This window comes from Chanodichthys erythropterus, chromosome 22, assembly GCF_024489055.1.
Source record: "Chanodichthys erythropterus isolate Z2021 chromosome 22, ASM2448905v1, whole genome shotgun sequence".
NCBI lineage: Eukaryota > Metazoa > Chordata > Actinopteri > Cypriniformes > Xenocyprididae > Chanodichthys > Chanodichthys erythropterus.
Genome location: NC_090242.1, coordinates 16,407,839 through 16,422,160, shown reverse-complemented (window position 1 = coordinate 16,422,160; position 14,322 = coordinate 16,407,839). Strand labels below are relative to the sequence as shown.

At 40.7% G+C, this 14,322-nt stretch overlaps 2 protein-coding genes across 2 annotated transcripts in view; one reads left to right on the top strand and one right to left on the bottom strand.

Annotated features, from left to right (window-relative positions):
* niban2a (niban apoptosis regulator 2a) overlaps window positions 1-2,332 on the top strand; it is a 30,873-nt gene extending 28,541 nt beyond the window's left edge. Inside the window, exon 14 of the mRNA XM_067375551.1 lies at window positions 59-2,332. Coding sequence (XP_067231652.1) covers window positions 59-981 — 923 coding nt within the window. The 3' untranslated portion in view covers window positions 982-2,332. The remainder of the gene's footprint in view (window positions 1-58) is intronic.
* Window positions 2,333-8,689: 6,357 nt separating this feature from the next.
* slc31a2 (solute carrier family 31 member 2) lies at window positions 8,690-14,095 on the bottom strand. Its single transcript, XM_067377020.1, has 4 exons — window positions 13,873-14,095; window positions 12,529-12,595; window positions 9,902-10,172; window positions 8,690-9,743 (listed from the first exon to the last, which is right to left on the bottom strand). Exons 1-4 carry the CDS (start codon window positions 13,876-13,878, stop codon window positions 9,578-9,580), a joined length of 510 nt encoding a protein of 169 aa, XP_067233121.1. The 5' UTR covers window positions 13,879-14,095; the 3' UTR covers window positions 8,690-9,577.
* Between the last annotated feature and the right edge of the window lie 227 nt (window positions 14,096-14,322).

Genomic DNA, 14,322 nt, shown 5'->3' with positions numbered 1-14,322 from the left:
CTTACTGCTTAAAATAGTGTTTTAATGTGCTTTTCATTCATTCCTTTTAATTTTGCAGCTGTGAAGGAAGCTGCGGTCCAGCGAAGGCACAACCTGTACAGAGACAGCATGGTACTGACCAACAGTGACCTTAACCTGCACCTGCTAGGAGAGAACACCATTGACTGGGCTGATCAGTTCGGAGGAGTAAAAGGGGAGAAACAAGGAGGCGAAGCGACCAACAGGAAACGCAAACAAATAGTCTCCATGATCCACCTGGATGGCATGCCTTTGCCTTACGAGTCCTGCCAGGAAGTGCCAGGAGTGGACGGTATCCCAGAGGAGACCGAAGGGCAGATGGAGCAAGATCGTGCAACAGAAAAGCCTTTGAACCCAGTGGAGCACGTGCCCATCAAGAAAGAACCAGGTTCTCCAGACAGCATCAATGATATTCGAGACCTCATAAACCCTGTGCTGGAAGTTGTCATCCCTACTGAAAAAGATGGCTCGCAATTGACCAACGGGATGTTTCCTTTGGAAGAGGGTGATGAGGTGAAGCACATCACCTCAGAAATGGAGACGGTGCCTAAGGTTGACGGAGAATTAAATACAATGAGAAGCGAACAGACTTCAGAAGAGCAACAGTGTGTGTCCGCCATTGAGAGCGCCATTCAACAGATCGAGATCGCCATCCAGGAAGACCCCGGCGATCACCTGAGCGAAGGCGCCATTGACTCTGATGGGGAATTTGCTCAAACCTCTACCAACTCTAGCCCTCATCACCATGATGACAGTGGGTTTCAGTCTCCAGCCAATGAGAATGTAGAAGACGTAGAGCCACAGCCACTCACAGGCGACGAGGTGGTGGACGCAGAGCAGGTGATGTTAACTCTGGTGGAGGGAGTGAAAACTCCTAGCGTTGGCTTTGACGTCAAAGCTTCTTGTGACGCTTCAGAAAAGAAAGCGGAAATTGAAACCACAGCAGATAGATGCTTGCTTTGAGTGAGATTTACATGAAAACATTTTTTATAAACTGAAAGCGTTTGCTGAGGTACTTCTGTTTGTTTTCCATCAGCAACACTTATGGTTGATATTTCAGCCTAGTTGGCGTTAATTTTATTTTATTTTAGTTCTTTTATTTTCTATTCTTACAGTTAATTTAGACATTTTCGTTTATCAACGAGAAATGTGTCTATATATTGAATATTCTCATATATACACAGATTTATGCCAATTATTTTATGTTTTATGCAACTCATGACTCCCACACAAATTATTATGTGGTAGAGGTTTCAAAAAAACTGACTCCGTATCAAGAACAGTTCCATTTCCTGTTCCTGTGCTCGCTTCTTAGACTGCAGTTGGGTTGCGGGTGATGTTAACCAGCATGCCTTTACCCGTTGACATCAGCGAGGTGGTTAGTATTATCTCAGAACTAATGCAAATGTAGTCCCTCGGATCTGGCAAATTAAAGCGGATGCTCAAAAGTACAGTGATATTTTATTGGGGCCATCTGAAGATTTTTGTTGCTGTTGTTTTCCGTTAACTGTGGAATATATTTAAACACTAATACCTGTATTAATGCAGCATAATTAAGCACTTATGCAATAACTATGCAGATTAATTCAAATAAATTAAAGCTTGCTTTTGAATGTTTGTAGTGATTACTTTGTGGTTTAAAACATATTCAAAGTGACCTTATTTCTATAGAATTCATTAACGCTTGGACATTAACACTATAATGTGCATTTAGCGCTCACAGACATGCTGTGACATGAAGTTCAGAGATCTGTCTGCAACTCCGTAATGGTGTTTCCATCCTCCATAATGTGTAAACAGGTGGAGGATGTGCTGTGCTAAATGAATCTGGGTCAAAGGATTGAAGTCACTGCAAAGGATTCATGTCAAATGACTGAAGTAGGTTTCGAAAAGAAAAAGATAAAAACACAAAGTCTGTTCACATCCTAGTTCAGTAGCTTTGTGGAAACACTGGGGAAATAAACCTATGATATAACATTTTACAGTCATTTACAACCTTTAAATGTCTTCTGGAAGGAGTGAAACCCTCCAGTGCAGTTGTTGAAATGCTTGTATGTGAGGAATTCTGTAATGGGATATCATATAGTACAGCTGGGCAAAGGTCTGCTCTGGCTGTGGGATTTTCTTTTTACTGGAATTTACAAAATAGTTAATCATTCTTTACTGGACACATTTATGTTTCAATGTATTCTGTGCATATCTAAATTAAGCAGCATATTTTAGCTTTACACAAATATTTCACTGGTTATCTTCTGTTATTTATTTTAAAAGTGTGTTCATTGTGATATTTACTACATCTTCTATTCCTTTTGTAAGGCAGCAGTAGATAAATAAATTACTGTTATTTTGAAATGGTGTGTATGCTGTGAAAATTGAATGATATAATTTATAGTGCCATACAAAGGTTTGGTTAGGTTTATTTTGAATTTTTTTTTGAAAAATTAACACTTTCAGCAAGGATGCATCAAATTGAATTAAGTTGAAATGTGACAAAGACTACTATATTGTTACAAAAGATTTCTTTCTAGATACATAGATGGATAGATATAACATACAACTACAAGTAACCAATTCCAATACGACTTGAGTAAAATACTTAAGTATTGTTAAAATCAGATACTTTACGTATTTTACATATGCTGAATGTAGGCTCAGAGATGCACTAGTCCTCAACACCTGAGAGACATGCCTATGAAATTAAGAAACAAACGATTTGTAAGATGGGAAATCAAGTTTTTCTAAAATCAAAATAAAACTGAACACCTCAATGTTGCAATAAATCATGGCCGACACAACAACCTTTTAAACGTCTACAAATTCTCAAGGCTCAGTTGAGCTCAGGTGCACAGAAAGGTCATAAGTAAACCAATATCCATCAAAAAGTTCTTGTCAATATAGTGGATAAATAAAACAATGTTAAGTAAAATTAAATAGTCAAAGTCTACTGTATGTGCTGGTTTGAGCCTCATCTAATAAATCAAACACCTGTGATCAGCAACTGCCTGCTAATGTACTCACATTCACGTAAAGTAGCCTTGTTGACAAGTTTTGGGTGAGTAAAGGCAAAAGATATAGTACCTTCAATGCCCTTAGATGGCAATATCGCCTCTTTATATCAGAAACAAACCGCTGCAGAAAAAGTTAGCTGTCATGAAATATGTACTTTGTAATTGCATTACACATCACAAATGTAGTCGAGTAAAAAGTACATTTACTTGTTCAAAAATGTAGTCAAGTAGAGAGTAAAAGTTGCCAATATCTTTGATACTCAGTACAACTACAAAGTAGCCAAAAAGATACTTAAAGGTGCCCTAGAATTAAATATTGAATTTATCTTGGCATAGTTGAATAACAAGAGTTCAGTACATGGAAAAGACATACAGTGAGTCTCAAACACCATTGTTTCCTCCTTCTTATATAAATCTCATTTGTTTAAAAGACCTCCGAAGAACAGGCGAATCTCAACATAACACAGACTGTTACGTAACAGTCGGGATCATTAATATGTATGACCCCAATATTTGCATATGCCAGCTCATGTTCAAGCATTAGACAAGGGAAGAATGTCTGGATGTGCACAGCAGAATCATCAGACTAGGTAAGCAAGCAAGGACAATAGCGAAAAATGGCAGATGGAGCAATAATAACTGACATGATCCATGATAACATGATATTTTTAGTGATATTTGTAAATTGTCTTTCTAAATGTTTCGTTAGCATGTTGCTAATGTACTGTTAAATGTGGTTAAAGTTACCATCGTTTCTTACTGTTTTCACGGAGACAAGAGAGCTGTCGCTCTTTTCATTTTTAAACACTTGTAGTCTGTATAATTCATAAACACAACTTCATTCTTTATAAATCTCTCCAACAGTGTGTAATGTTAGCTTTAGCCACGGATCACTATCAAACTCATTCAGAATCACATGTAAACATCCAAATAAATACTATACTCACATGATCCGACGCATGCAGTATGCATGATGAACATCTTGTAAAGATCCATTTTGAGGGTTATTGTAACAAAGTTCAATGTCAGGAAGGAAGAGGACAGGGTCGGCTTGACTACTGATTGCTTTATTTGTGTTTTCAAAAATAACAAAACAGGTGTGCAGACAGGCACAAAACGGTCAAATATAACAATTACCAGCAGGTAATTCCAGCATCCAGGAGGTAAGCAGTCAGTAGTCCTTCTCTCTCTCAGCCACTCCTGTTTCTCCTGGTGTTATATACTATCTCCATGCCAATTACTGAAACAAGAAACAGGTGTTCGTCATTTACATTTAACCCACTCACTCAACCGCACGTCTCCTGCCTCTCTCTCCCGCTGCGGACTTCGCTGAACCACGCCCCCCTCGCCACATACTCGCACAGCCCGACTCAGGCCGGGGAGCCGTCCGGCCTGCAGCCCCTCCCCCCCCATTTCTGGAGAGGAAATCGGCCACAGCCATCTGAACACCCGGCCTGTGGACCACCTTGAAATTAAAAGGCTGTAAAGCTAGATACCAACGAGTGATCCGCGCGTTGGTATCCTTCATGCGGTGGAGCCACTGCAGGGGAGCCTGGTCCGAACAGAGGGTGAATTCCCGCCCCAGGAGATAATAGCGGAGGGTGAGGACGGCCCACCTGATGGCAAGACACTCCTTTTCTATGGTGCTGTACTTAGTCTCTCTCTTTGAGAGCTTCTGACTAATGTACAGCACCGGCCGCTCCTCCCCCTCTATCTCCTGGGACAGGACCGCACCCAGCCCCCTGTCCGACGCGTCTGTCCTCAACAGAAATGGGAGAGAAAAATCAGGAGAGTGTAATAGCGGCCCGCCACATAAAGCAGCATTCACTTGGGTAAAGGCCTGCTGGCACGGCTCCGTCCACTGGACCGTATCTGGCGCCTCCTTTTTAGTGAGATCAGTCAAAGGGCCGAACGGAGCCGTCCGTCTTAGGAACTAAAACTATCGGGCTCGCCCAGTTACTGCTGGATTCTTCTATTACCCCCATGTCAAGCATTGCATTTAATTCTGTCTGAATCACTTTTTTCTTGTGCTCAGGCAAGTGATACGGCCGGCTGAGAACTACCACGCCCGGCTCTGTCTCGATATGGTGCTGAATCAGATTAGTACGACCCGGTAGGGGGGAGAACATGTCCGCAAATTCTGCTTGTAATTTAGTGAGATCAGTGAGCTGGGAGGGCAAGAGATGATCTCCTCCCGGGGCCAGCGCAAGAGATTGAAGCTTGGAAATCGCCTCTGGCCCAAGATCATCCTCTCCACCAATCACCATCGCCAGCATCACTGCCTCTGCCTCATTCCATTTTTTGAGGAGATTGAGGTGATATATCTGACGTGCCCCCCTCCTATCAGACCGTATTACCTCATAATCAAGATCTCCAATTTGCCGTGTGACCTCAAACGGTCCTTGCCACTTTGCCAATAATTTAGAGCTTGACGTAGGGAGCAATACAAGCACTTTCTCTCCCGGTGTAAATTTTCGTAAATTAGTCCCCCTGTTATACAGCCGGCTCTGTTTGTGCTGGGCTTGTAACAAATTCTCCATTGACAGCCGCCCCAAAGTGTGAAGTTTTGTTCTCAAGTCCATGACATACTGAATTTCGTTCTTACTTTGAGATGGTCCGTCCTCCCAAGTTTCTCTTAGAACATCCAAAACCCCACGGGGCTGGCGTCCATAGAGAAGCTCGAAGGGGGAAAACCCCGTGGAGGCTTGCGGGACCTCTCGCACAGCGAACAACAGGGGTTCTAACCATTTATCCCAATTTTTGGCGTCCTCCTGAATGAATTTACGAATCATGGTTTTAAGCGTGCGATTAAAACGTTCGACCAGCCCATCCGTTTGTGGGTGAAAGACGCTGGTACGGATCGTTTTAATGCCCAATAATTCGTAAAGTTCGTGTAACGTACGTGACATAAACGCCGTGCCTTGATCGGTGAGGATTTCTTTTGGAATCCTCACCCGGGAGATTAAACTGAACAGTGCGTCCGCAACACTCTTAGCAGAAATGCTGCGGAGAGCCACTGCTTCAGGATATCGTGTTGCATAATCCACAATGACTAATGCAAAGCGATGTCCTCTAGCTGATCGCTCTAATGGCCCGATGAAGTCCATACCAATTCTCTCGAAGGGGACCTGCATTAATGGAAGTGGGCGCAAAGGCGCTTTTGGGATGGCCGGTGGGTTCACCAGCTGACATTCACGACAAGACGCGCACCACCTGCGCACATTCTCATGAATGCCCGGCCAAAAAAATCGGGTCATGAGGCGATTTAGTGTTGTTGCCTGTCCTAAGTGTCCAGCCATAGGATTAGAATGAGCCGCCTGAAAAAGCATTTTTGGAACTAACAACTGGGTTGTATCTTCTTTTGTCTTGGGTATCTTGGGTCACCCGATACAACCTATTTTTCATAACTGCAAAATATGGATAGGTAAGCGTGTGCCCAGGTTGGAGAGGCTGACCGTCGATGACTTGGACCTGTTCAAACGCACGTTTCAACGTCTCATCCTGAGACTGCTCCAGGGGAAAATCATCGCGCTCCGAGAGAATTATTCTCTCGATTTCACTCGGTTCCCCTGAAGCAGCACTCAGTGGTCCCCGATCAGTCTCTCCCGCCTGCACCCGCGCCTCCACATCCACCGCATTTTTTCCCCAAGAGGCATCCGTGCATAAATAACCCAGTAATTCAGAAACTGCTGGCCAATTTGTTCCCAGAATTAACGGATGCCGGAGGTACGAATTAACTGCCACCTCAACACTGTTTTTGTCCCCGAAATTGGATAATGACCGACACTACAGGATATTCCATTACATCCCCGTGCACACACCGCACCTTAACCACGCGGCTTGTATCCAATGCCCCGGATGAAATCAGGCTTTGATGGATCGAGGTTTGGTTACATCCTGAATCCACCAAAGCCTGATAGGTACCCCCCTTGATACTCACAGGTATTTGGTACCAGCCAGCTTGACCGGGGGCAGCCTGCGGGGTGTCCGGGACCCGAACCATTGTCCCGACCCCGGGGCGGGACACGCGGATATCCAGGCGGCTGTGACCTGGGTAAAGGGACAGGAAGATGGAGAGGGAGAGAGAGAAGCAGATGGGAGGGGTTCGCCGACCCCGGGGCACGCCACCATATGGTCCTCCGTGAGATGGCCAAGTCCAGCGACGTGGGGCGGTGGCACTGGACCCACTCGGCTGTCTTCTTCGGTAGCCGAGTGATAAACTGCTCCAGCACCACTCGATCGACGATCTTCTCCACGTCGCTTCCCTCAGCCAACAGCCTGTTGAATGGCAGGTGGGCGGGCACAGCGCGATGTTCCGTGGCTTCCGGTCGAACCTCCCGGTCAATCCAGCTCCGGAACCTCTTGCGGTCCTCCTGCTGGGCTTGAACGATGACTTGAAAAGATCTTTCCTGATCTCTCCGCAAGTCCAGCAGGGCCTGATATTGTTCCTGTTGTAGGCCTGCGAGGCTGCTGATAATCTCCGCAAATGGCACTCCGGAGGACGATTGCATGGCGGCGGCTTTCCTCTCCCTTCCCGGGTTTCGGCACCAGTGTAACAAAGTTCAATGTCAGGAAGGAAGAGGACAGGGTCGGCTTGACTACTGACTGCTTTATTTGTGTTTTCAAAAATAACAAAACAGGTGTGCAGACAGGCACAAAACGGTCAAATATAACATAAGCAACTCCAGCAGGTAATTCCAGCATCCAGGAGGTAAGCAGTCAGTAGTCCTTCTCTCTCTCAGCCACTCCTGTTTCTCCTGGTGTTATATACTCTCTCCACGCCAATTACCGAAACAAGAAACAGGTGTTTGTCATTTACATTTAACCCACTCACTCAACCGCTCGTCTCCTGCCTCTCTCTCCCGCTGCGGACTTCGCTGAACCACGCCCCCCTCGCCACAGTTATATTAGCTGTGTGAACTGTGTTTATGCTGTTCAAGGCAAGCGTGAGCTCCGGGGGCGGGGGAGCGCGAGAATTAAAGGGGCCGCAACCTATATATTAATGATGCCCCAAAATAGGCAGTTAAAAAAATGAATTAAAAAAAATCTATGGGGTATTTTTAGCTGAAACTTCACAGACACATTCAGGGGACACCTTAGACTTATATTACATCTTTCAAAAAGAAGTTCTAGGGCACCTTTAAATACAGTAACTAATTACATTTAATGATACTCTACACAGAAAAAAATGTATCCCCTAAAAGGACATCTGTGCATACAGATTTTATTTTTTCGCTCTTTGAGTTCTTGATTTTACAAAATGTGCATTAAAAATGACCAAAAACTTTAGAAAACACATTTGGATGTACAATATTTTTTAAAAATTTAATTCATTTTTTTTTCTCACTCACGGTTCTTACTATAGTGCCTTAACAGCATGTGACCAAAATTGTCTCTTTTACTTCCTTGTTGCTAAAAACGTCAAGCACATGGATTTTAATTTCATTGGCTGAAGGGGATGTCATATGATAACTTTTTTTGTTGTTGTTGTTGAATGTTATTGTATTTTAAATGCTCCGTGCTCTATTCTGCAAATATTTTATATTATACATAAAACAATAACCTAAAAAATAAATTATAACTTGTATTCTTTTGTTTTAAAGCCTTAGGATAAAATATAAAATCCAAATCGGTGTTGCAACTTTGTATTTTCCTTGAGGAACTACCATAGAAAAAGAAATCAGACAAGGTGTAGACTCACTATATAATTAAACATGGTTCAATAAAAAATTTATTTAAAATCAATTAAGCAATGGAGACAAAAACAAACAACTGGAAAAAACATTAATAAAAAAACCTTTAAATCATTGCGGTGAGGATTGTAGGTCTCCAATTTCTGCTTTCAGTCAGTCAATCAGTTTCAGTGTCCTGTATTGCTGGTGAACATTAACCAAGGCCACATGATTTGCATTTCTCTTTTCAACCAATGGTTTTGTTCCCCATTCAGCAGTAATTTCCAGCATGACAAGAATGCCTGATCTTGACTCACGTAGGAAGTTTATTTTGACTCATCACAAGGTTAAAAACTAGTGTGATTTCCCAAAATAACAGAAAACCACCAGCTACATTAAAACAAATCACCAAAGATTTGTAGCAGAACATAAACATTCATTTGTGTAACAGAAAATTGGCTTATTAATTACATCAGTAATTGACTAAAGTTTAAAACCGGTCAGAGGCACATCACCGTTCTCAAAACGAACTGTTCAAACAGAAGGTCACGACCATGTAAAATGTAAAATCACATGCGTTTAACACCATTCTTAGTGTAAGATATTGCAATAAGGTTTAAAATTTAACCATTGATAACAATATGATTCAACCAATTTTACAATTGGTAATCACCAGACTGAAGTTAAAAATCCAACCTTAAAAAAATTAAAGTCATCCTTGTTCGGTCTACATTTCTTGCACGTCTTATCGTTGAAAATGCACAACTCTGATCATGGGCACACAATCCTGGCATCCTAAAATGTAAAAGGTTTCCCATTGCTCTTCATCTAGAGTCCTCGGTGAATTAAAATGAATGTTTTCCATTCCTTCATCTATTCTCAAATGTGTTTCAGGAGAGGAAAAGTAAAAAAGTAGCCCAAGACGGATCCTATGATGACCCCCAGGAAGATCCACACGTTGTAGGACATGACGCAAAGCATTAGCATGTAGCCTAGCGTCACCTGCAGGATGTGTATGACGGTCTGGAGGCAGTGCAGAAGCCAGCTGAAGATGGAAAGAGACAAACATGGACATTTGTCAGGGGAAGATATACAAAAAGCTACAGTGCTAAAAGTATAAATCATCAATTTATTGACAGATTTCGGTCATAAAAGTTCTTGGAAAGCACCAGTTGTGTATTATAGTTTTCTTGTGAGCATTACCTCTTCTCAGAAGTGGCAGTGGTGTCAGCAGTGGCTGTAGTAGTCTCTGTGGGAGCTAATGAGATCTCAGAGGGGCTGCTGGCCAGAGCAGAGCTTCCCTCTTGACACCTCATGACGGGGGTGAAACACGACTGTTCAGGAGAGTATGTCACTGGAGCGGATGGATGTGTAACGGAGGAGTGCTTCTGTTTTCCCACAGTGATCTTCCACACTTTCAGAAGCTCGTAGAGCATCGTGAGCAGCAGAACTACAAAGACCGACAGCACCATCCCTGTAGAGAGAAAAACAAAGAGAGAGACATTATGGACTTTTCACATTGATCTTTTAAAATGTATGCCCGGTTTCACAGATGAGGCTTAAGCCTAGTCCCAGACTAAGGGCCAGATTTACCAACAGCTTGCGCCAACACAAACCATCTTTTGGCATTAAAAAACTGCTGTCAGGATTTACTAAAGACACGCAATGAAAAATTAGCGATGACATTTTTGGGAGGACAGTATTTAAATGAATCATGCAAGGTGATTTACTAAGGTTTAAGCTAGTCAATTTACTGGTATTTGTGCCATTATTTACCCCCCTTTTAGACCTTGTTTACATTGCACGCACCTGCGGCGCAGCTACCTGAGCTGATCCGCGGCCACTCTAGTCAATGCTTGTGTTTACACCAGACGCACCACGGCCCGTTTCAGAAGCAGATCGCCACATTTCACTAAAGACAGGCACCGAGTCTATTTTTGACGGATACCGCGTCCAAGCCGTGCAGCTCCAAAACAAAATAAAGACCCTGTGAATACTTCTGCTCATATTTCACATCAATAGGAGGCCAGAAATTGATGACAAGAGATTCGAAGTTGAAAAACTTAAAAAAAAAAAAAAAAAAAAAAAGTCCTTGTCATCCATAACTGGACCTTTATGTGTATTAACTTTGTTTGTAGGCTACAGCAAAATAAAGTATGACATAGCAATAAACACAGTTAAACTGGACAAAATATTACCATTTAGCTATTAAAAACACACAAAAAACAGGGAAAACGATGTCGGACAGACAAATCTCATGGTCTCGCGAATCCAGCCGCTTCATTTCCAAAATGCTTGTGGTGTGAGTTGACACCACGTAGAGGACGGCGTGTTATGGCTCCTCGACGGAGCCATAACATGCCGCAAATGTGTTTATTGTAAACATGGGGTTATGGGATTAGGCTCTCACGCTAATTTGCCCTGTGTAGTAAATCTGGCCCTAAAATCCATGTTTGAGCTGTTTTAACTGAAAGCAACTTGCATTGACATATCTTAAAATATGTCATTGCTATTGTTTTTTCTCAAGGTGTACACCAGTAATGTTTTTTCTAAGGCACAATTATGAAAGCTACTTAAATGTCCTAATTGAACTAATCCTGGCTTAATCCAAGCCCTGTCTGTTAAACCAGACCTAAAAGTGTGAAATGCTGGTTAAAACATGGGGCTGAGAATCAAAATTAATACATGAAAATGTTTAAATATAAATATTCAGGTTTAGCTAAAATAACACTACTAATGGTTAAAACAGTAGTAAAATGTTCAGTTAAAAGTTTAAATAAATACAAATCCCAATTTAAGAATTTCTTGATGAATAGAATAGAAAAGAACAGAATTTATTTTAAACCGAAAACATAAATCTGTCACTTTTGTGTCAATATATTTATATATTTATCAGTGCTAGTTCTTTGGCATCGGTTTGGTGTGTCCCTACCTTTAGAAAAATCATACCATTCCAGATATATAATATCATGACTACAAGTTATCTGTTTGCCTCCTTCCAACAGAGTGTAACCGATACTGAACAAAGTCATGCTGTGGGAATCCCGTACATACACAAAACAGGACTACTGAGAATTTACTGTACACTACACGCTTTTGTCTATGAAGATGGAGAATTTCTACAACAAAGAGCCTGATGTCAAAATTGTAAACTCACTGGCCCACACCACCAGTCATCTTCAAAATACAATTAAGTGTTTATATTGTGTACCTGATGATTAAGCAATATCACATGAGCATGTGTGCTGTTGTATTGTGATTTGGCTCTAGTGCTGTAAGTAAATCACACAAATCCATGCAGATTTTTTGAGATTTAAAGGATAGTGTCATAGTATTAAACAAATCTCATGTGGACATCTTTTATGATTATTTCATGGTGCTTTCGCACCTTTTTGTAGTTTGAAAAGCAATTGCAGAAGAAATAAAATCAAGCAGATTTAAAATGACATGAGGTTAAAATTCAAGTAAATTAAAACTAAATATTAAATTAAATATTAAACTAAAAAATTGAGTTTAAAATTGAATTAAGTTGAAGTCATTTTATTTAGAGTACTAAAATGACAAAGTAAAAAATAAATAGACAATACAATGGCACATAAAATTAATAAAACTTTAAATTAAAAAATATTACGAAATACTATAATTTCAAATAAATATTACTTAAATAACACTGAAGTAAATGACATGATAGTTGTATAATTTATACAAGAACTACTCTTTAATGTGTGGAAATGTACAAGAAAGCAAGTTAAACTACTTTTGTTTTTTTTCTGTACATGCATGTATTTTATATATGATCGAGTTCAGTCTTGTTTATAAATCCCATGTACCTGCAGGCCCATGCACATCCCAGAAATTAAACAACAGCGTGACGTTGCTGGATCCTTCAAAGTGCATCTGTAAAAGGAAGAACACAAAGACATAATAAGCAGGTTTGTAATTAGTGACATGTTTCCATTGAGGGTTGACTTTCAACCCATCCCGTGGGAAGAGTCTATAAACAGAAGTTAATAATGCTTCCATTACCTTGTCAAAACAGCTAATATAATCCTGCAAGTCTGTGATGTTCAATCCTCAGCGTCTGATTAACTACTAACATTATCCACATCACAAGAATTCAAGCTTATACTTGCTTGCTTGATTTGCTTAAATTACCCTAGTGACTCAACTTCTGTCGGTTTCAACACATAATATCTTAGAACCAGATAGGCATCAGAATGGAATGATATCAGAATTTGCAGCCTTGGCTTTTCTCAGTACTTCTGCAGGTGTTAAAAAACATCATAAAAGTGTATGAGAGGAAGCCTGGCCCTTTACACTCGTGACAGTCACATTATGGGAAACAGCACTTTCATGACTGACACACATTAAGACATACAAAATGTGTGCTGCAGGAAGTACATATCAAAAACAAAAGTAGACAAGGAGGTCCCTGTTACACTCTAGTTCAACAACATTCCACGTCCTGCTATAATCAAGAGGAAATCTGCTGTCCTGTCTTCAGAAGCAAAATTTGAGAATTCCGTCCAATCCACTCCAAACACTGGAGAATTCCGGCTGAGTACTCTACAGTACAGCATTATCTTCTGTTCTCTTGATAGTTTTGCATTGGCCAAACAGAGACAAGTGGCTTTTGATACATTTGTGCCGTATCAAGAGCTTCCCAGTGTTATCTCGGAGCAGCTGTGAAAGCTCTTGCATGAATACATCTATTATTTGCTTTGTGAAATGCTGTGGTCTGGAAAACTTTAAAATAATAATAGTAAAAAAAAAAACAAATTAAAAAAAAAACAGCCCCAGCCAAAAAAAAAAAAAATGCAATTTGAGTTAATGAGGCTGTCAGTCCCTAACAGAATAAATGTAATTTCCATATTTTGATAGAATTTCCATTTTAAGTAACTATTAACATTACACACCTCTTAGTATATTAAAATAAAATAATCATGTCCATAGAGTAAACATCAATAACTTCATCTTTTTACCAACTAACACGGTTTTGGTTAACAGATGCATTTATTTATATGTAAATGACAGCATTAAATAAAAGCGATATTACCTAAATAACTTTAATTAAAAAGTCCATACATTGTTTGGAAGGACAACTTACAGTCTACATGCGTAAATTCAATGAACTTACATTCATATTAATAATGGACGCAACGAGTCTAACTTACATTCATGATGAACTCGCGTGCAGTCCTCTAAACATGAGTTCAGGGAAATTTCAGATAGATGAAACGTCCCTTAAGACAACGATACAACTTTGAACCTGAAACTCAACAACCAAATCCGCCACATTTTCATCTGTCCTCTGAGCCCAGCAGCTGAGAAGCACAGACTGAGCCCAAACAAAAAGAGTGCCGTTACATCACGGGGGTTTATTTTGTGCGCCGCAGAGGGATCTGGGAGTTGATGTCCTCTCACGAGCCTGTTTTGCGAGGCGGAAATGACCAAATAACTCGTTTAGAATTTCATATCACTTTAAGTTACTTTTCAAATGCAATTCTACATGTATAAAGCCATGTCAAATACGGGGTTTACAAATACAAATGGTTTGTGTATTTATATTAAATATTTCATAGATATACTTTTAACCCGTTTAAGGTAAAAATAATCTGAGACAA

Bases quoted from the DNA above. Each gene is read 5' to 3' on its own strand.
- slc31a2 (XM_067377020.1), bottom strand. The intron at 10,173-12,528 runs GTACATGGGATT...TTCTCTCTACAG, and splicing joins GGATGTGCATGGGCCTGCAG to GGATGGTGCTGTCGGTCTTT. The intron at 9,744-9,901 runs GTAATGCTCACA...TTCCATCTTCAG, and splicing joins ACTGCCACTTCTGAGAAGAG to CTGGCTTCTGCACTGCCTCC.